At 45.6% G+C, this 20,306-nt stretch overlaps 1 protein-coding gene across 2 annotated transcripts in view; it reads right to left on the bottom strand.

The window, feature by feature from the left end:
* Positions 1–20,063, bottom strand: part of Cad (carbamoyl-phosphate synthetase 2, aspartate transcarbamylase, and dihydroorotase) — a 31,834-nt gene extending 11,771 nt beyond the window's left edge. For both annotated transcript variants that reach the window (XM_045148767.1, XM_004669375.3), the window contains exons 1-17: positions 19,901–20,063; positions 19,572–19,711; positions 15,828–15,957; positions 12,361–12,503; positions 12,061–12,202; positions 11,609–11,780; positions 11,219–11,404; positions 10,964–11,070; positions 10,568–10,713; positions 9,822–9,953; positions 9,441–9,674; positions 8,846–9,067; positions 8,465–8,653; positions 8,092–8,216; positions 7,790–7,920; positions 1,935–2,047; positions 78–322 (exon numbers count right to left, since the gene is read on the bottom strand). In XM_045148767.1, the coding sequence (XP_045004702.1) occupies positions 78–322; positions 1,935–2,047; positions 7,790–7,920; positions 8,092–8,216; positions 8,465–8,653; positions 8,846–9,067; positions 9,441–9,674; positions 9,822–9,953; positions 10,568–10,713; positions 10,964–11,070; positions 11,219–11,404; positions 11,609–11,780; positions 12,061–12,202; positions 12,361–12,503; positions 15,828–15,957; positions 19,572–19,711; positions 19,901–19,982 (2,639 nt within the window). In that variant the 5' untranslated portion in view covers positions 19,983–20,063. The remainder of the gene's footprint in view (positions 1–77; positions 323–1,934; positions 2,048–7,789; positions 7,921–8,091; positions 8,217–8,464; positions 8,654–8,845; positions 9,068–9,440; positions 9,675–9,821; positions 9,954–10,567; positions 10,714–10,963; positions 11,071–11,218; positions 11,405–11,608; positions 11,781–12,060; positions 12,203–12,360; positions 12,504–15,827; positions 15,958–19,571; positions 19,712–19,900) is intronic.
* Positions 20,064–20,306: the final 243 nt, after the last annotated feature.

The following is a 20,306-nucleotide window of genomic DNA, read 5'->3' on the forward strand; positions in this document are numbered from 1 at the left end:
AGCTTTCCAATGGCTCTTCCTGGTAAAGCCTCCCTGCCCTACACTTCTTGGCCCAGAGGACCACTGCCATCTCTGACCTCAGAACTGCAAGGGCAATCTGTTTGTCTGAGAAGCCAAGACACTTGGCCTGGTGAAGCAGGTCTGGGGGCAAAGGTTGTCCGCGGTGTTGTTCCAGCAGCTGGGCGTGGGTCACAATGCGCTTCATTCGGTGCAGGAACCAGCAGTCTATGCGTGTGAGCTCATAGAGGCGCTCTACTGAGTACCCAGCCCACAGAGCAGCGGCTACCACAAAGATTCGTTTATCTGTGGGTGTCTCCAACTCCTGAGAGGGACAGTGAAGAAAGATGGATGCAGGACTGTGCAGAAGTAGATGTTCAAAAGTTAAGTAAATAAAGCCATAACAAGAGCTGGTGTCTGACTGTAATCCTAGCACTTGGTAGGCTGGGGTTTAAGATCACTTGAGGTCACAAGTTTGAGATTAGCCAATATAAATAACTAAACAAGTATTCTTATATACTGCTATGTGAGCACTCTGAAGTCCTGAGTTGGAATGTCCTACTACGTCAGGCCAGGCAAGCTGAATGCTAGCAGCTTTGGCTGTGCAACAATGAAAAGCCTGTTTCTTCCTCTGTAAAAATGAATCTTTTTTTAGCTGGTTGTGGCAGTGGCAGCACACGTCTTTAATCCCAGAACTAAAGAGGTGGAGGTAGGAGGATCAACTGTGAGTTCAAGGCCACCCTGAGACTACAGAGTAAATTCCAGGTCAGCCTGGGCTAGAGTGAGATCCGACCTCAAAACAAAACAAAACAAGACTCCCCCCACCCCCCCGACCAAAGATAGGGTCTCACTCAAGCCCAAGCTGATCTGGAATTTACTCTAGTTTCAGGGTGGCCTCAAACTCACAGTGATCCTCCTACATTGGCCTCCTGAGTGCTGGACACCTGACCTTTTCTTTAAAAAATACAGTATTTATTTATTTAAGAGAGAGAGAGAGAAAGAGGGAGGGGGGAGAGAGGGGGAGGATAGGCATGCTAGGGCCTCCACCCACTGCAAATGAACTCCAGATGCATGTGCCTCCTTGTGCATCTAGTTTACATGGGTCCTGGGGAATCTAAGCTAGGTCCTTTGGCTTTGCAGGCAAACGCCTTAACCGCTAAACCGTCTCTCCAGTAACCCCCCCTTTTTTTCCCTCGAGGCAGGCTGACCTGGAACTCACTACATATTCTCAGGGTAGTCTCAAACTCCTTCCTACCTCTGCCTCCCAAGTGCTGGGAGTAAAGGCATGTGCCACCATGCCAGGCCAAAACATGAGTCTAATACGACATCTTCATAGAATGATGAAATATTTCAAAAATGCATAGGGAGGGCTGGAGAGATGGTTTAGTGGTTAAGGTGCCTGCTGGCAAAACCAAAGAACCCAGGGTCGACTCTCCAGGATCCACATAAGCCAGATGCACAATGGGGTGCATGCATTTGGAGTTCATTGGTGGTGGCTGGAGGACCTGGTACACCCATTCTCTCTCTCTCTCTCTCTTCCTATTTCTCTCTCAAATAAGTCAATAGACATAAAAATACTAATAATGCTCAAAAACAAAAACACATGGTGAAACAGAACAAATGGTACAATGATAACTAGTTACTGCTAAAATGTTATTGCCAGGCTGTACAGAAATGGCTCAGCAGTTAAAGGCACTTGCTTGCCAAGCCTGAAAATTGGGTTTGAATCTTCAGTACCCACATAAGGCTAGATGTCTAAAGTGGCACATGCATCTGGAGTTTATTAGCAACAGCAAGAGACCCTGGTGCTTCCTCTCTCTCTCAAATAAATTTAAAAAACTTAAAAAAAAAATGTTATTGTCAACAAGTTCACAGCCTAGAGGCAGAGAGGAAAAGAGTTCATATAATGGATGTTAGTGGGGAGGAGAGCTGCTTACCACATCACTGACTGGCTTCACTGTGTGGTCAAACCCCACACAGTTCTCATCCACCATGCGCAAAGCCTTTTGGAAAGCCTCCTCAAATGAACGCCCAATGCCCATGACTTCACCTGAAGGAACAAGATGGAAGGATTAAGGGCTGCCCAGAATGCCCATATATTTCAGACAAACCTCTGGTTCTCAAGTCAAGCACCATGGTAGTGATATTCATGTTACTCCACTATTAAGAAACTTTATGATGGACATAATGCCATGTACCTGTAATCCCAGAGCTGGGACGACAGACATGTGGATCCCTGGAGCTCACTGGCTAGCCAGTCTAACCTAGTTAGCAAGTTCCAAGCCAGTGAGAAACTCCCACTCGAAGGAGGTGGACAGCATTTCTGAAGATAACACTCAAAGTTGTCCTCTGGCCTCTACATACACATACATACATGTGCACATACATAAACATACACATAGGCATATGAAACAGAAATCTGCCAGGCACGGTGGTGCACACCTTTAATAACAGTACTTGGGAGGCAGAGGTAGAAGAATTGCTATGAGTTTGAGGCCAGCCTGAGGCTACATAGTGAATTCCAGGTTAGCCTGGGTAACAGCTAGACGTTACCTCAAAAAAAAATTTAATTAATTAAATAAAAAACAGAAATCTGGATTGAAGAGATGGCTTAGCTGTTAAGGTACTTGCCTGCAAAGCCAAAGGACCTGGGTTCAATTCCCCAGGACCCACATAAAGCCAGATGCACAAGAAGGTGCATGTGTCTTGTCTGCAGTGGCTGGAGGCCCTGGAGTACCTATTTTCTTTCTCTCTGTCTCTCAAAGAAATAAATAAAAATATTTAAAAATAAACAATAAACAAAAAAACCAGAAATATAAACCTATAGCTTTTCTCCCTACAACTTTCATGAACACATGCTTTGTGCTATGAATATGGAACCAATATGCCTAAAATGATCATGTGAATACTGGTACTTGTGACAGTATATCACAGTAGTTTGAATCACTGATAATTGTCCAAGTATTTGTCTTGCATTGGTGATACTGTGATGGCACCACGTGGAATCTGTCTCTTCATGAGCATTAGAAGTTTGGATAGTGGGAAGATGAACTTACTACTATTTAAATACACTAGTAGCCAATTACATTTTTTATTTTCTTTTTGTTTTTTTGAGATAGGGTCTCACTTTAATCCAGGCTGACCTGGAGTTCACTATGTAGTCTCAGGTTGGCCTTGAACTCAGTGATCCTCCTACCTCTGCCTCCCTGCGATCAAAGTATTTGATAGTGGGATCAAAGGCTGGCATCATTACACCTGGCCCTTAAATACTTTTTAAAAATGTAATTGGTTGCCAGGCATGGTGGTGTATGCCTTTGACACCACACTCAGGAGGCAGAGGTAGGAGGATCACTGTGAGCTTGAGGGTACCCTGAGACTAACAGTGAGTTCCAGGTCAGCCTGGGCTACAAGACCCTACCTGGGAGGGAGGGGGAACTAACTGGTGAGGTGTATGGTGGGGCACACCTTTAATCCCAGCACTCGGGAGGCAGAGGTAGGAGGATCGCCATGAGTTCAAGGCCACCCTGAGACTAGAGAGTTAATTACAGGTCAGCCTGGGCCAGAGTGAGATCCGACCCCGAAAAACCAAATAAATAGATAAATGAAAAAAAAAAATTAAAAAAAAAAAAGAAAAACCTAAAAAAGGAAGGAGGGCTGGAGAGACGGCTTAATGATTATGCTTGCCTGAGAAGCCTAAGGAACCAGGTTTGACTTTCTAGATCTCATGTAAGCCAGATGCACAAGGTGGCACACGTGTCTGGAGTTCCTTTCCAGTGGCTAGAGGCTCTGGCATGCCCATTCTCTCTTTCTCTCTCTCCCTTTCTCAAATAAAAATAAGTAATTTTTTTAAAGGAACAAAAAAGCATTTGAATTTTTCTTATAGACTTTCCTCACATGTATGTTTTTTATTTTTTATTTATTTATTTATTTATTTGAGAGCGACAGACACAGAAAGAAAGACAGATAGAGGGAGGGAGAGAGAATGGGCGCGCCAGGGCTTCCAGCCTCTGCAAACGAACTCCAGACGCGTGCACCCCCTTGTGCATCTGGCTAACATGGGACCTGGGGAACCGAGCCTTGAACAGGGGTCCTGAGGCTTCACAGGCAAGCACTTAACCGCTAAGCCATCTCTCCAGCCCACATGTATGTTTTATACATACAATTTCCATTCTGCTTTTTCCCCTCATCATAAGCACTTTTTTCCATATGGCTATGCAAATTCATGACCATCATTTTAGTTCCCATACAATTTCCAGTAATTTAGTTGCCAATTTAATGAAGAGCATTTTGCTTGCAAGTGTTAGTCATTATAAGTAAAACTGATTTTGTGTGTGTGTGTTTAGGATTATCTCAGAACAAATTTCCAGAAGTCCAAGGGCAATAGGTAACATACTATATGGCCATTGTTAAGTACTAATTGCTTCACAGAGTTACACATTACAATACAAAGTATGCAACTTTCTAAGATGTGAGAAAGAAAAGAAAAATCAGTTTCGATGACTTTTGCTAATAATGCTATAATTTTTTTTTTTTTCAGGTAGGGTCTCTCTCTCTCTCTCTAGCCCAGGCTTACCTAGAATTCACTATGTAGTCTCTGGCTGGCCTTAAACTCATGGCAATCCTTCTAACTCTGCCTCCCAAGTGCTAGGATGAAAGGCATGTGCCACCATGCCTGGCTAATAATAATGCTATCTTTTTAAAAAATACATACTTTTATTTATTTATTTGAGAGAGGGAGAGAGACAGAATGGGTTCACCAGGGCCTCCATCCACTGCAAACAAATTCCAGGTGCATGTGCCATCTTGTGCATTAGGTTTACATGCATCCTGGGGAACTGAACCTAGGTCCTTTGGCTTTGCAGGGAAGTGCTCCAACCACTAAGCCACCCCTCCAGCCCTGACAATGCTATCTTTAATGACAGCTGCTCATGCCTATAATCCCAGCACTTTCAAGGCAGAAATAGGAGAATCATTTTTTGGCTACTCTGGGTTACACAGAATGGCTATGACACCTTGTTTAAAAAAACTTGGGGGGCTGGAGAGATGGCTTACTGGTTAAGTGCTTGCCTGTGAAGCCTAAGGACCCCGGTTCGAGGCTCGATTCCCCAGGACCCACGTAAGCCAGATGCACAAGGGGGCGCACGCGTCTGGAGTTCGTTTGCAGTGGCTGGAGGCCCTGGCGCGCCCATTCTCTCTTTCTCCCTGTGTTTGTCGCTCTCAAATAAATAAATTAAAAAAACAAAACAAAACAAAACTGGGGAGGCCACTCGGGAGGCAGAGATAGGAGTGGGAGTTCAAGGCCACCCTGAGACTACATAGTGAATTCCAGGTCAGCCTGAGCTAGAGTGAGACCCTACCTCGGAAAACCAGAAAAAAAAAAAAAAGAAAAAAGAAAAAAAGAAAGAAAGAAAGAAAGAAAGAAAGAAAGAAAGAAAGAAAGAAAGAAAGAAAAAAGTGGTGGGTGAGGGGAGCTGGGGCAATGGCTCAGCAGTTAAAGGCACTTGCATGCAAAGCTTGCACGTCCAGGTTCAATTCCCTAGCACCAACACCCTATCTCAAAAAGCAAAAACAACATTTATTTGAGAGAAAGAGGCAGAGAAAATGGGCATGCCAGGGCCTCTAGCCATTGCAAATGAACTCCAGATGCCTACACCACCTTGTGTATCTGGTTTACATAGGTACTGTGGAATCAAACCTATGTCCTCAGGCTTCACAGGCAAGTGCCTTAACTGCCAAGCCATGTCTCTGGCCTAAAGAGTCATTTAAAAATTTTTAAATTTATTTTTAGTTTTTTTAAGGTAGGATCTCACTGCAGCCCAGGCTGACCTGGTATTTACTCTGTAGCCCAGGCTGGTCTCAAATTTACAGGAACTGTCCTACCTCAGTCCCCCAAGTGATAGATATTAAAGGCATGTGCCACTGCACCAGGCTCCAAAGATGACATTCTTTTTTTTTTTTTTTTAATTTTTATTGAACTTCTAAGGTGGTGATTGACTCCTTTTTTTTTTTTTAAAATTTATTTATTTATTTATTTATTTGAGAACAACAGACACAGTGAGAAAGACAGAAAGAGGGAGAGAGAAAATGGGCGCGCCAGGGCTTCCAGCCTCTGCAAACGAACTCCAGATGCGTGCACCCCCTTGTGCATCTGGCTAACGTGGGACCTGGGGAACTGAGCCTCGAACCGGGGTTCTTAGGCTTCACAGGCAAGCACTTAACCGCTAAGCCATCTCTCCAGCCCCAAAGATGACATTCTAAGAACACTTGGATAGATGTAAAACATTCAAGTGTTTCAGCTAGGAATCAATCTTTGATTGTCCTATTTTCAATCCACTTCTCTTAGCCTAATTTAACCATGGCTTTATGCCCATGTTTATTATAATTTTCATATAACAGAAATTCATCTCCAGAAGGAACATCTTGGCTGTCTTGCAGGATTTCTAAAAATTCTGAAGTAATATCTGAGCTCAGACTTAATTTTTTTTTTCCTTTTTCTTTTATATTTTCCAGGTAGATACTCACTCTAGCCCAGGCTGACCTGGAATTCACTATGTAGTCTCAGGGTGGCCTCGAACTCAAGGTGATTCTCCTACCTCTGCCTCCCGAGTACTGGGATTAAAGGCGTGCACACCACGCCCAGCACATCTGGCTCTTTAAAGCCTGCTGCTACCACCTTCCACCTTGGGATAATTTGCTATAATAAGATTTTTGACCACTTGCTCAGACTTTTTTTTTTTTTTTTTGATTACACAGATTCTCCTACCTCTGTCTCCTGAGCGCTGGAAAGGGATGTACCACCAAGCCCCAACCTCTACCTCAGATCTTAACATTGTTTACAAAAAAGGGGGGGGGGGCTGGAGGGATGGCTTAGCAGTTAAGGTGTTTGCCTACAAAGCCAAACAATCCAGGTTTGATTCCCCAGGACCCACGTTAGCCAGATTCACAAGGGGGTGCACGCGTCTGGAACTCATTTGTGGTGGCTGGAGGCCCTGGCACACAAATTTCCTCTCTCTCTCCCTCTTTCTCTGTCAAATAAATAAAAATAAAATATTTTTTGAAAAAGCAGAGCATGGTGGTGCACTCCTTTAATCCCAGCACTCGGGATGCAAAAGTAGGAGGATTACACAGTGAATTCCAGGTCAGCCTAGTGAGACCTTATTAAAAAAAAAAAAAAAAAAAAAAAAAGGCCAAAAATTACCAAGGCAAAATGTGTCAGAGAAGGCAATAGGCTAAGAATGGCTACCACTCTGCTGATCTGGATTTAAAAGGGCTCACCATCACAGGAAAACAGCAACACATTCTCCCCGTCAAACTAACAGTGAATAAAATGTCACTGGCATTATCAACCTCATCATGAGGCTGTGGGCAAAATGCCATGAGGATAAAATACTGTGGGTGTCTATGTGATACAGTGAACAAGGGGTGTGAAACTAGGAACTGGGTCTCGTTTTCAGTTCTTAGTTCAGCCCACTACTACTATGTGTACCCTCAGCCAAGACTCTATCTTCCTGTGGGACTCTCCATTTACTCGGTTGTTAAATAAGAGAGATTAAATAGCCTCGGTTCTATAGAATGGAGTCCAATGCAGATTTCCAAATGACTTTGGCCCCTCCTCCTGATGAAGATGACTGGCTTAGTTTGAAATATGCTTATTAGCTCTGAGGAGCCATGTCTCTAAACCACTGCTAATAAAAAGCCAGAACTTTAAGCCATCCTAGAGAACTCTGGCATGCTCAACTCTTTCTTGGTCTTGGTGGGGCCCTGTAGGGTTAGCTTGGAGCAGAAAACTTACCCACACTCTTCATGCAGCTCCCAATCTTTGTGCTGACACGCAGGAACTTGCTGAGGTCCCAACGAGGAATCTTCACCACACAGTAGTCCAGGCTGGGTTCAAAGGCTGCTGTTCCCCCAGTAACAGAGTTCCTGAGAGCCAGTAAATGGGGAAGGCAGAAGGACAGAAAGAAGTATGCAGGGTAAGCTTCCACAAAGCTCTCTATCCCCACAAATCCAGACCAACACCCTTATCATAGTCCCTGTGGATATTTTCTTCATGTCCCACTCTCCCCTAACAATAGGCATCCTCCCACCTCGTACCTGAGCTCTGGCAGAGGAATGCCCAAAGCTAGCTTGGCTGCTACATAGGCTAATGGATAGCCTGTAGCCTTACTGGCCAGGGCAGAGCTGCGGGAGAGCCTGGCATTCACTTCGATGATGTAATACTGCAAAGGGAGAGACCAGAGAGAGAGAGAGAGAGAGTCAGGTAGCTGGCCTGTCTAGTTCCTGTCTAGAAGAGATCTCAGAAAGGAGAGGAAAAAAAGACTTCCTCTAAAGAAGGAAAGAGCTCTTCCCAATGCCCAACCCAAGACTATCCTGACTTCTCCTTTAAGGTTGGTAGGGCCAAATGACCTCTTAACCTTAAGACCTGAAGCATAGGAAAAAAGCTGCAGAATTAGCTCATCAACCTCACCTGCTCAGACTCTGGGTTCAAAGCATACTGCACGTTGCACTCCCCAACAATCCCCAGGTGCTGGGTGACCTTGATAGCTGTTTGTCGCAGGAGTTGGTACTCTCTGTCATTCAGCGTCTGGCTTGGAGCCACCACTATGGACTCGCCAGTATGGATGCCCAATGGGTCTAAGTTCTCCATATTACATACCTAAAAAGGAGGGTCATGGAGGTCATTGCCAAGCAAAATCAGACAAGTGAGGCTACATCCCCAGGTCCTTCTGTGCTGGGGCTGCACCTGAACCTGGATCTGAAGGACACAGAACCTTCAGAGATCTCTGCCACAGTCTCTGCTCTTCCAAAAGCTCAGAATGCCTAGGCCACCCCATGTCCCATCACTCACCGTCACACAGTTGCCATAGGCGTCTCTCACCACCTCATACTCAATCTCCTTCCAGCCCTTCAGAGACTTGTCTATCAGTACTTGGCTAGTATGAGCAAAAGCAGGGGCCACGAGAGCTAAAAGTTCCTCCTTGGTGGAGGCAAAGCCAGAGCCAAGGCCACCCAGGGCAAAGGCTGCACGCACCAGCACAGGGTAGCCCAGTCGCTCAGCAGCTGCCTGGGCCTGCAACGAGTGAAGACATGAAACAGGTCATTTGCTGCTGCCCAGAGAGTACCTGGTCCCAAAAGAAATAAGATTAAAATAAAATGACATTATTGGATTGAAGAGATGGCTTCACAGTTAAGGCACTTGTCTGCAAAGCCAATGGACCTAGGTTTGATTTTCCAGGACCTGCGTAAGCTAGATGCATAAGGTGGCACATGCTGGAGGCCCTGGCATACCCATTCTCTCTCTCTCTCTCTCTCTCTCTCTCTCTCTCTCTCTCTCTCTCTCTCTCTCTCTGCCTCTTTCTCTCTCCTTCAAATAAATAAGTAATATTATAAAAAAGAAAAGAAAAAAGAACATTATTGTTCTTCTACCCAACTGTATCACAAACCTGTTCAAGAGAGCTTGCTGCCTCACTAGGGGCCACATGCTCTCCAATCTCGGCCATTGTGGCGGCAAATGCACGGCGATCCTCAGTCAGCTCAATGGTCTCCACAGGGGTGCCCAACACCCGGACCCCATAGCGAGCTAGCACCCCAGCCTTAGTTAGTTCCACACCACAGTTCAGAGCTGTCTGGCCCCCAAAAGTCAACAATATGCCATCTGGACGTTCATTACGTATCACCTAAGGTAGGAGAGAGGAGTAAAAGGCATTAAGACTTAAGAGGCAGAGAGGTAGGTCAAAGCAGCTTAGAAACCCAGGTAACCAGTGAAACACCTGCTCCCCCACCCCAAGAATCCACTCCTCAGGCCACCCTTATCCTAGTCATACCTGGGTTACATAGTGAGGTGTGATGGGAAGGAAGTAGACCTTATCAGCCAGCCCCTGAGAAGTCTGCACTGTGGCAATGTTGGGGTTGATCAGCAATGTCTGGATGTTCTCCTCCTTTAGGGCCTTAATTGCCTAAGAGAACAAGAGTGGCTCATCAGCCTCCTCTAGGATATATTGTGGTCTTGGGCCAGAATTTCTCCTCTTTTTTCCCTCCCTATATTCTCAATCTCTAAAAAGTGACATCTATCCTTCACTACCTCATCTATCTATATGCCCCTAGACCTCTTATTCCATTTCCTCCACACAACCAATGCTTATGGCCCTGGTACTCCTTTAAGACCATCAACTCCTGGCTACGGAGATGGCTCAGTGGCAAAGCCTACTGACCCAGGTTCAATTTCCCAGAACCCATGTAAAGCCCTATGTACAAAATGGTGCATGTGTCTGGAGTTCATTTGCAGTGGCTAGAGGCCCTGGCATGCCCATTTTCCATCTGCCTTTCTCTCTCTCAAATAAATAAATAAGATTGAAAAAAAAAAGGCAGGCATGGTGGTGCACTCCTTTAATTCCAGCACTTGGGAGGCAGAGAGGAATATCGTCATGAATTCAAGGGCACCCTGAGACTACATAATGAGTTCCAGGTCAGCCTGTGCTAGAGTGAAACCCTACCTCAAAAAACCAAAAAGACTACCAACTGTGGACCACACACCCATATGGGTATATGGGTACTGACAACCAGGCCTTACCTGAGAGCCGGAGTAGTCAAACTCCCCAGCTTGTCCAATGGAGAGGCCCCCTGAACCTAGGATCAGAACCTTTCTTGGTGGTGGGAGGCCAGAACCAGGGGTGGGAAGCCCAGGAGGACAGAGGCGCTCAATAAGCCGCTCTCGAACTGTAGAGGCAGAGTCATGTAATATCAGAGATGAGTGGGACCTATAAACCATGTGGGTTAAATTTCTCACTTTTAAGAGTCCTGAGAGGCAGAAGGAAGATGAGAACCCAGGACTCTTATTTGGAGTTCCTTTCAACAGAAGCAGCACAAACTGTCTGTGCCTGGGAGATTCAAGGGCATGTCCTTCTTATGCTCATCCCTAGTCAGGCTCATTCTTAGGGCCACAATTCAGTTCTACTCAGAGGCTTACCTGTCTGGCTGCTGGGGTTCTCTGCTTCTCTCACAGTTTCCAAAAAGATATCAAAGAGCAGCTCCATATCTGAAGGGCCAGCTCGGTGTTCTGGGTGAAACTGGACACTGTTGAAGAGATCAGATGACAAAACTCTTTCTTCCTTATCATTGGCATGTCACCAGCAGTCACAAAGAGGACTTAGGCCTGCTGTTGTGAACCTTATTTTCCCACCTTTAAGGCTCCCAGCCACACTGCACCACCACCCAGGCTCACCTGAAGAAGGGCAAACTATCATGTACAATGCCTTCATTGGAGCCATCATTGGCATTGGTGAACAGAGGAGCCCAGCCCAGTGGTAATGAGTCTGCTTCCACAGCAAATCCGTGATTCTGGGATGTCAGAAAGCAGCGACCAGAGCCCACCAGCAAACAGGGTTGGTTATGGCCTCGGTTTCCATATCTGGAGAACAGAAGCATTGCTGAGCCGCAGGCCCCTCTCACTGTATTCCTTACTGTAATAAGCCCAGCTGTCTTGGATATCACAGCTCTCGCTGGCCCCAGTCCTGTTTCTACACTAATAACCATAATTCTCTTTTAATTTCCAAGATATTCCATTCTTCCCCCAAGTCCTAGTTGGGCCCCCTTCTCCCCTCACAAGTCTCACCTCATCTTGTAAGTCTTGGCCCCAATGGCTAAGGCCAAGAGTTGGTGTCCCAGGCAAATTCCAAAGACAGGCCGAGGACTAGGCTCAGCCAAAACTCGGCTCAGTTTGGATACCACACTGGGATAGGAGGCAGGATCCCCAGGTCCATTACTTAGAAAGAGACCATCATACTCTAGAGTGGACAGAAAAGATGACATCAAAAACAGAATTAAAAAAAAAGAAGACACAGCTGGGTGCAGTGGCACATGCCATTAATCCCAGCACTTGGGAGTTAGATGTAGGAGGATTGCTATGAGTTTGAGGCCAGCCTGAGACTACAAAGTGATTTCCAGGTCAGCAGAAGCCCTGGTCTCTCTCTTTGTACAGGTATGCTGACTTCTAGCATCTAAGCTGAGTGATCAATCTTCCATCTGAACCCAAGTTACTAATATGTACTGGCCCCAGATACTCACCTTGGCTGTCTAATGTGTGGTACCAGGGTACCACAGTGACCTCGGCCCCATGCTTGCAGAGACATCGGATCTGATTATACTTAAGGCCACAATCCAAAGCAAGGATCCGAGGGGCACCACCTGCATTGAATACCCGGGGAATCTGAAGAAAAAAGGGCAGCAGTTGGCAGGTATGATCAGCCGGCCTAAGAAATGCCCACAGTAACCCCTACCTTTGAGGGTCCTGAGTATTTACCCCAGTTGTAGGCAGAAAATAAGTACTGGGTTTCTGCTTGTAAAACTCCTACTCTCTCTCAGTACCTTAATGGAGACTTCTGGCACCAGGGGCTGGGCATTGGGATCCAAGAATGGCAGGGATGAAGGCTCTGTTCCATTTTGGACCAGCTTCCCCAGCAGAGACCCTTGTTCCCGCAACTTCTTAGTCAGCTCCCGAGTGTCCACTCCTGTCAAAACAACACAGCCTCAGATCACACTCCTCCAGCTAAGTAATCAGTGAAGTTACACTCTGAGGACTATTTCCATTCCAGAGCCCCAAGTCAAACTCAGCTATTCTATGGGCATCAAAATCCTGGGCCATCCTGATGGAGGGATGTTACCATGAAGTAATTGTATCAAAAAATATTAGCAAGGACCATCATGAAAATAAATGATCATAAATGTTGGCGGGAATGTGGAAAAACAGGAACCCTTCTACACTGTTGGTGGGAATGCAATCTGGTCCAGCCATTGTGGCAATCAGTGTGGAGGTTCCTAAAACAGCTAAAGATGACCCAGCTATAGCACTCCTAGGCATATATCCTAAGGACTCATCTCATTTCCTTAGAAGTACGTGCTCAACCATGTTTCCTGCTGCTCAATTTATAATAGCTGGGAAATGGAACCAGCCTAGACGTCCCTCAATTGATGAGTGGATAATGAAGATATGGCACGTTTATACAATGGATTTCTACTCAGCAGTAAAGAAAAATAAAGTTATGAAATTTGCAGAAAAATGGATGGATCTGGAAAGGATTATACTAAGTGAGGTAACCCAGGCCCAGAAAGCCAAGCGCCACATGTTCTCCCTCATATGTGGATCCTAGGTATAGATGATTGGGCTTCTGCGTGAGAAGGAAAAAACTCAGTAGCAGAGACCAGTAAGTTAAAAAGGAGATATACAGGGAAGAGAAAGGAAGGGAGGAGGGTACTCACTAGGTTGGTATTGTATATATGTAAGTAGAATGATTGAGATGGGGAGGGGATATGATGGAGAATGGAATTTCAAAGGAGAAAGTGCGGGGGGGGGAGGGTATTACCATGGGATATTTTTTATAATCACGGAAAATGTTAAGAAAAATTGAGAAGAAAATAAAAAAGAAAAAGGAGAGGGAGTCAGACAGATTCTCTCTCTCTCTCTCTTCTTCCCTCTCTCCTCTCTCTCTCTCAGACACACATAATTAACTTACTTAACCCCTGTTAGCATTAGCTTTCTTCATCTGTAGAATTCATTCAAACATGTAAAGTAGAATTGTTATGAGAATTAAATGAAACGAGTCAGACTTTCTACATAAAAATATATATATATAGGGCTGGAGAGATGGCTTAGCGGTTAAGCGCTTGCCTGTGAAGTCTAAGGACCCCAGTTTGAGGTGTGATTCCCCAGGACCCACGTTAGCCAGATGCACAAGGGGGCGCATGCGTCTGGAGTTCGTTTGCAGTGGCTGGAGGCCCTGGCGCGCCCATTCTCTCTATCTCTGCCTCTTTCTCTCTGTCTGTCGCTCTAAAAAAAAACAACAAAAAAATTTTATATATATACATATACACACACACACATATATATATATATATATATATATATATATATAAATAAATAAGCAAGGCATGGTGGTGCATGCCTTTAATCCCAGCACTTGGGAGGCAGAGGTAGGAGGATCGCCGTGAGTTCGACATCACCCTGAAAATACATAGTGAATTCCAGGTCAGCCTGGACTAGAGTGAGACCCTACCTCAAAAAACCAAAAAAAATGCATATATTAAACATGACTCTAGACCTAATTATTGAAAATAATTCCAAGAGGAAAAAGAACATGCTGAATGATACTATAGGAACATAATTAAGAAAATGAGCTGACTTAGTTCAAAGCTATAAAACCCTATCTCAAAAAATCAAAAACAAGCCAGGCATGGTGGCACATGCCTTTAGTCCTGGCACCTGGGAAGCAGAGATAGGAGGATTGCCGTCAGTTTGATGCCACCTGAGATAACAGTGAATTTTAAAACAGCCTAGGCTAAAGTGAGACCCTACCTCAAAAAAAACAAAATAAAAACAAAACAAACAAAAAATCAAGGGGCTGGAGAGATGGCTTAGGGGTCAAGGTGCTTGCCAGCAAAGTCAAAGGACTGGGTTTGATTCCCCAGTACCCATGTAAAGCCAGATGCACAATGTGGTACATGCATCTGGAGTTTGCAGTACTTAGGAGGCCAGATTTAAATAGACAACAACAACAAAGAGTAGGTAACTGGAGCTGGAGAGATGGCTTAGCAGTTAAGCACTTGCTTGTGAAGCCTAAGGACCCTGGTTTGAGGCTCGGTTCTTCAGGACCCATGTTAGCCAGATGCACATCGAGGTGCATGCATCTGGAGTTCGTTTGCAGTGGCTGAAAACCCTGGAGCGCCCATTCTCTGTCTACCAGCCTCTTTCTCTGTCTGTTGTTCTCAAATAAATAAAAATAAACATTTTTTTAAAAGTAGGTAACTGGAAAAAATTTCAATACTACCTTAATATAAGAAATTATTTTTTTTAAGTATGATAATGTCCGGGGATGGCAGCACCTTTAGTACCAGCACTTGGGAGACTGAGGAAGGATGATCACCTTGAGTATGGGGCTAGAGTGAAACCCTGTCTTGTAAAATCTATAAATAAAAGTGAGTAAGTAAAATAATATTTTTATAATATGTATATATGTATTCCCTGAGGTTGGGTTTTGTTCTATCTCAGAGTAACCTGGAATTCACTATGTAGTCTCAGGGTGGCCTTGATCTCATGGTGATCCTCCTACCTATGCCTCCCAAGGGCTGGGATTAAAGGCATGCACCACCATGCTCGGCTGTTAAAACATTTTTTAAAGATTATTTTTTCATAGCTACTGAGCTATTTCAGATGAAATATATGTAAGATTTACTTCAAAATCATCTAGGAGTGGTAGCAGTGGTGATGAAAACAGATTAGTCCTGAACAAATGATAGTGGAAAATACAGGTTTTTTTGGTTTTTTTTTTTTTTTGGTTTTCCAAGGTAAGGTCTCACTCGAGCTCAGGCTGACCTAAAATTCACTATGTAGTCTCAGGGTGGCTTTGAACGCATGGTGATCCTCCTACCTCTGCCTCCCAAATGCTGGGATTAAAGACGTGCCATGCCTGGCAATATTTTATTTTTTATTTAAGAGACACAGAGAGAGAATAGATGTGCCAGAGCCTCCAACCATTGCAGATGAACCCCAGTCTCATGCATTACCTTGTGCAACTGGCTTACATGGGTCCCGGGAAATCAAACATAGGTCCTTTGGCTTTGCAGGCAAACACTTTAACTATTAAGCTATCCGTCCAGTCCCAGTTTCTTTGTATACTGGAAATTTTCCTTTTGAGCAATGGTTTAGTTTCCTCCCCAACTGAAACTTTCCACTTCTGTCACAATTTCAGACTCAGGTTCCAACAGACTTTAAAACTTGGTGGTTGTCTCCATCTAGGGATGTTGTGCTTTGACTGGACACCCAGTGCTTGCCACCATACCTTGCAGGCCAGGAATTCCATGCTGCTGCAGCCACTCATGAAGGGTACAGTGGGCACTCCAGTGACTGGGCGTGGGGCAGCACTCTCCCACTACCAGTCCTGCCACGTGTATCTCTGAGGATTCAAACCACTATAGGAGAAAGAGGAGATCATGAGGAGTTCATGGCCTATCTCTAAGGCATCTTCTCCACTTTCTGGCTACAGACTCTCTACTCAGCTACAATGAATACCATCAAAATATGAAGCACCCATACTTTTGCAGAGTCCCTTTATTTACTTCACTCTGCCATATAGAAAAGACTGAACATACAGGTCAAGTGTACCCAAGTGGTAACAAAGATGACAATTTGCAGCTGGGTGTGGTGGCACACACCTTTAATCCCAGCACTCAGGAGGCAGAGGTAGGAGGATCACTGAATTTGAGGCCACCCTGAGACTACATAGTGAATTCCAGGTCAGCCTGGGTTAGAGTGAGATCCTACCTTGAAAAACAAAAAGGCAATTTCCCTTTTTCTTTTTTTTTTTTTTTTGTTGTTTTCTTTTTTAAAAATATTTTATTGATTTATTTGAGACAAAGAGGAAGAGAAAGACATAAAGAGAGAGGGGGGAGGGAGAGAATGGGCATGCCAGGGCATCCAGCCACTGCAATCGAACTCCAGACACATGTGCCCCCTTGCGCATCTGCCTTACTTGAGTCCTGAAGAACAGAACGGGATCCTTTGCCTTTGCAGGCAAACGCCTTAACTGCTAAGCCACCTCTCCAGCCCATTTGTTGTTGTTTTTTGAGGTATGGTCTTACTCTAGCCCAGGCTGAGCTGGAATTCACTATATATTCACAGGGTGGCCTTGAACTCAAGGCAATTCTCCTATGTCTGCCTCCCAAGTGCTGGGATTAAAGGTGTACGCCACCACGCCTCGCCCCAATTTCCCTTTTCTTTTCCTTTATCTAAAATTAATAGAACATGGGCTGGAGAGATGGCTTAGAGGTTAAGCGCTTGCCTGTGAAGCCTAAGGACCCCAGTCCAAAGCTTGATTCCCCAGGATCCACATAAGCCAGATGCACAAGGGGGGCACCACACACATCTGGAGTTCGTTTGCAGTGGCTTGAGGCCCTGGTGCGCCCATTCTCTCCCTCTCTCTCTGTCTGTTGCTCTCAAACAAACAAATAAAAATTTAAAAAAATTTTAATTGATATAACAAACCCTCTTCCCTGTGAACACATCTTTACTCACAGAATGCAGTTTGTGACTCCTATGAACTTACCTAACACCCTACTTCTACTCTTTCTTGTTTACATTGTTTCTATCATGGATATGTACTTGCATCTGACACAAAACTGAAATCCTCAAGAGCAAAGTACTTGACACATCATGTCAAACATTTACCTGATGCTCACTGGTGCAGGTTTTAAAGTTGTTAGAAAAAGCTGTGAGCAAGTAAAGAAAAAATAATGTCCCTGTTTTCACAATGTTATTTTTAATTTAGGCAGCCAGAAATTACAATATAAATAAGAAGTTAGTTATGTAGTGTGACAAAAGCAGAATAATGAGATATATGCACAATACAACATTAAAAAATAAAACCCTGGAGATGAGGAATGGCTTAGCGGTTAAAGCATTTGCCTGTGGAGCCTAAGGACCCCGGTTTGATTCTCCAGGAACCACGTAAGCCAGATGTACAAGGTGGAGCATGAGTTTGGACACACTTGCAAGTTTGAGGCCAGAGTGGGTTACACATAGATGTCATGGCTGGCGGGGGGGGGGGGGGGGGGGGGGGGGAGGGGGGCGCATGCTGGACGTGATGTTTCCTACCTGCAACCCCAGCACTTGGGACACTGAAGCAGGAGTGTGAGGACTAAGGTACAGAGCCTCAGGGATTTGAAGTACGCTTGGTGCTTGGCAGAAGCTCCCTGAGGCCAGATGAAGTAAGCCACACACATACAAATGCATGCTAAACAAATGTGACTCACTTCCCCTATGTCTATCAGGGTCTCCATTTTGTCACTGTACTGATGAAGCTGCCAATTGACATATATGTTTACTTCATAGGACAGGGCATTGTAAAGTAAACTGCAGTGTATTTAGAGGTTTAAGAAGGGTCCTTTCTTGAAACAACAATGAATGTGTCCCTTATCCAGGGCTCTTGTCCCAGTGTCAGGATAAGTGGGAACATAAATTAAGAATTAAAGGCTCAAGGCAGGCATGGTAAACAAGGCCTAACATGATGGTACATGCTTTTACATCCCAGCACTTGGGAGGCAGAGGTAGGAGGATCACTGTGAGTTATTTCGAGGCCAGCCTGAGACTACATAGTGAATTCCAGGTCAGCCTGGACTAGAGTGAGACCTTACCTGGAAAAAAACAAACAAACAAACCAGGAGCTGGGCGTGGTGAGCATGCCTTTAATTCCAGCCCTCGGGAGGCAGAGGTAGGAGGGTCACTGTGAGCTTGAGGCCAGCCTAGATTAGAATGAGACCCTGCTTGAAGAAAAAACAAGGAAACTCAAGTCTTCTACAATGAGGTTTTACCTCTATTCCTTCTGTGGAATTTGGAAACTAAATTGCCCTCAGAGAGTTTAAATGGAAAAAAAAAAAATCAACACATAGTAAATATAATAATGAAAGTCACCATAGCCTAGATTCAGTTTCCTCAATACTTAATTTGTCCTGATTCCAGCAGAAAGAGAGAACGGGCATACTAGAGCCTCTAGCTATTGCATACGAAATGTGCATCTGGCTTAACATGGGTACTGGGAATCAAACCTGGGTCATTAGGCTTTACAGGTGTGTGCCTTAACTGATGAGCTATCTCTCTAGCTTAATACTGTTTTTTCAAAAAAAATTTAAATTTTTATTTATTTATTTGAGACAGGGAGAGAGAATGGGCACACCAGGACCTCCAGCCACTACAAACGAACTCCAAACACATGTGCCACCGTGTGCATCTGGCTTACATGGGACCTGGAGAATCGAACCTGGCACCTTAGACTTCGCAAGCAAGCATCTCAAGGCTAAGCCGTCTCTCCAGTCCCCCAATTCTTTTTTTTTTTAATTTAATTTATTTATTTGAGAGATAGAGAGAAAGGGCATGCCAGGGCCTTTAGCCACTGCAAACAAATTCCAGATGCATGTGCCAATTTGTGTATCTGGTTTTAAAGCCATGTGCCACCACGCTCTGGAAAAAAAAAAAACAAAAAAAAAAACACCCTGAATTTTCTAGCCTACCGGTAAACTGAAACAAGGCAATGGAAGGAGTCTGATCAGTGTCACTGGCATTGTAGGTAAATTGGCAACCCCTGTCTCTAGAAAGGATGTGACCCTTGTTTCCAGTCTTTCTCACTAATTTATTAAATCCTAAACTATTTTCTTTGCTCACATGACTCTGCTGCTAAAAATTCTTTCCTGGATCCTTACGAAATTAAGCCCAGTGCAGGTTTTGTTCTCATTACTTTTGCATTCCTGGCAATTTGGACAACAGTTCCCCCAAACCCTTGGCGACTTTCCGTGACCTGAGCCTTCACTACAGACACAATCCTCTCAAGGGGTATTCCTCTGAGGCCTCCTGCATACTGTGCCTCTCAAGGTACCTAACAGCCTCTAGCTAGAGTAGTCTCAGTACTAATCACTTAAGCTGGTATCTTTGTTCTCACCAGGATGCCTGCCTGGCAGGGTGTCAAAGACGTCATTTCATCAACAGTTAACTACTGATCTGAGAAGAAAGTAGAGAAAGCGCCGGGTGTGATCACCTTGCTTAGGCCGAACTCGTCCAATTCGTCTGAGGGAATGCCGTAGTTGCCGATCAGAGGGTATGTCAGCACGAGAATCTGGGCTTTGTAGGAAGGGTCTGTGAGGGCCTCGGGGTAACCCACCATGCCGGTCTGAAAGACTGCGGAAAGAGGCAGGACTGAGCTCGGGCAAAAGCACCCTTCGGAACTCTGCCCCACGGTCGGCCGGGGCCGGGCACGAATCGGGGAACAGTGTGCAAGCGGGTCCCGGCAGGGCAGGACAGGGCAGGCAGAGCGGAGGCGAGGAGCATCCGAGCGGTGAGGTCGGCAGCCCGCCGGGGCTCGCTTACCCACTTCCCCAGCAGCCGACACGGCGGCTCCGAAGGGCTGGCCCCGCAGCACGGAGCCATCCTCCAACACCAGGGCCGCCATGAGGAGCGAGCTGAGGCGGGGAGCACCGCAAACCCCAATGGAACCGCGGAGCTCCGCGCGCCGACTTGGTCCACGTGGCTGGCGGCGCGGGGCGCTGGAGGAGGCGGGCGCGGCAAGCTAGCGGCAGCCCCGGGCAGCTCAGCCGCTACGACTGCGACGGCGCGGGCAGCCGCGGCGTGAGGGGCGGGGCGGCACGTACGGGGCGGGGCCGCGGGCTGGGCCGCGTCATCCTCAGCGCCAGAGCCCGGGACCCCAGAAGCCCCCACCACCCCAAGCAAGAAACGCGCAAAGGCAGGCCGACAGGGTACCAGTCCCTGAAAAAGA

The sequence above is a fragment of the Jaculus jaculus genome, chromosome 5 (genome assembly GCF_020740685.1).
Source record: "Jaculus jaculus isolate mJacJac1 chromosome 5, mJacJac1.mat.Y.cur, whole genome shotgun sequence".
NCBI classification, from domain to species: Eukaryota; Metazoa; Chordata; class Mammalia; order Rodentia; family Dipodidae; genus Jaculus; species Jaculus jaculus.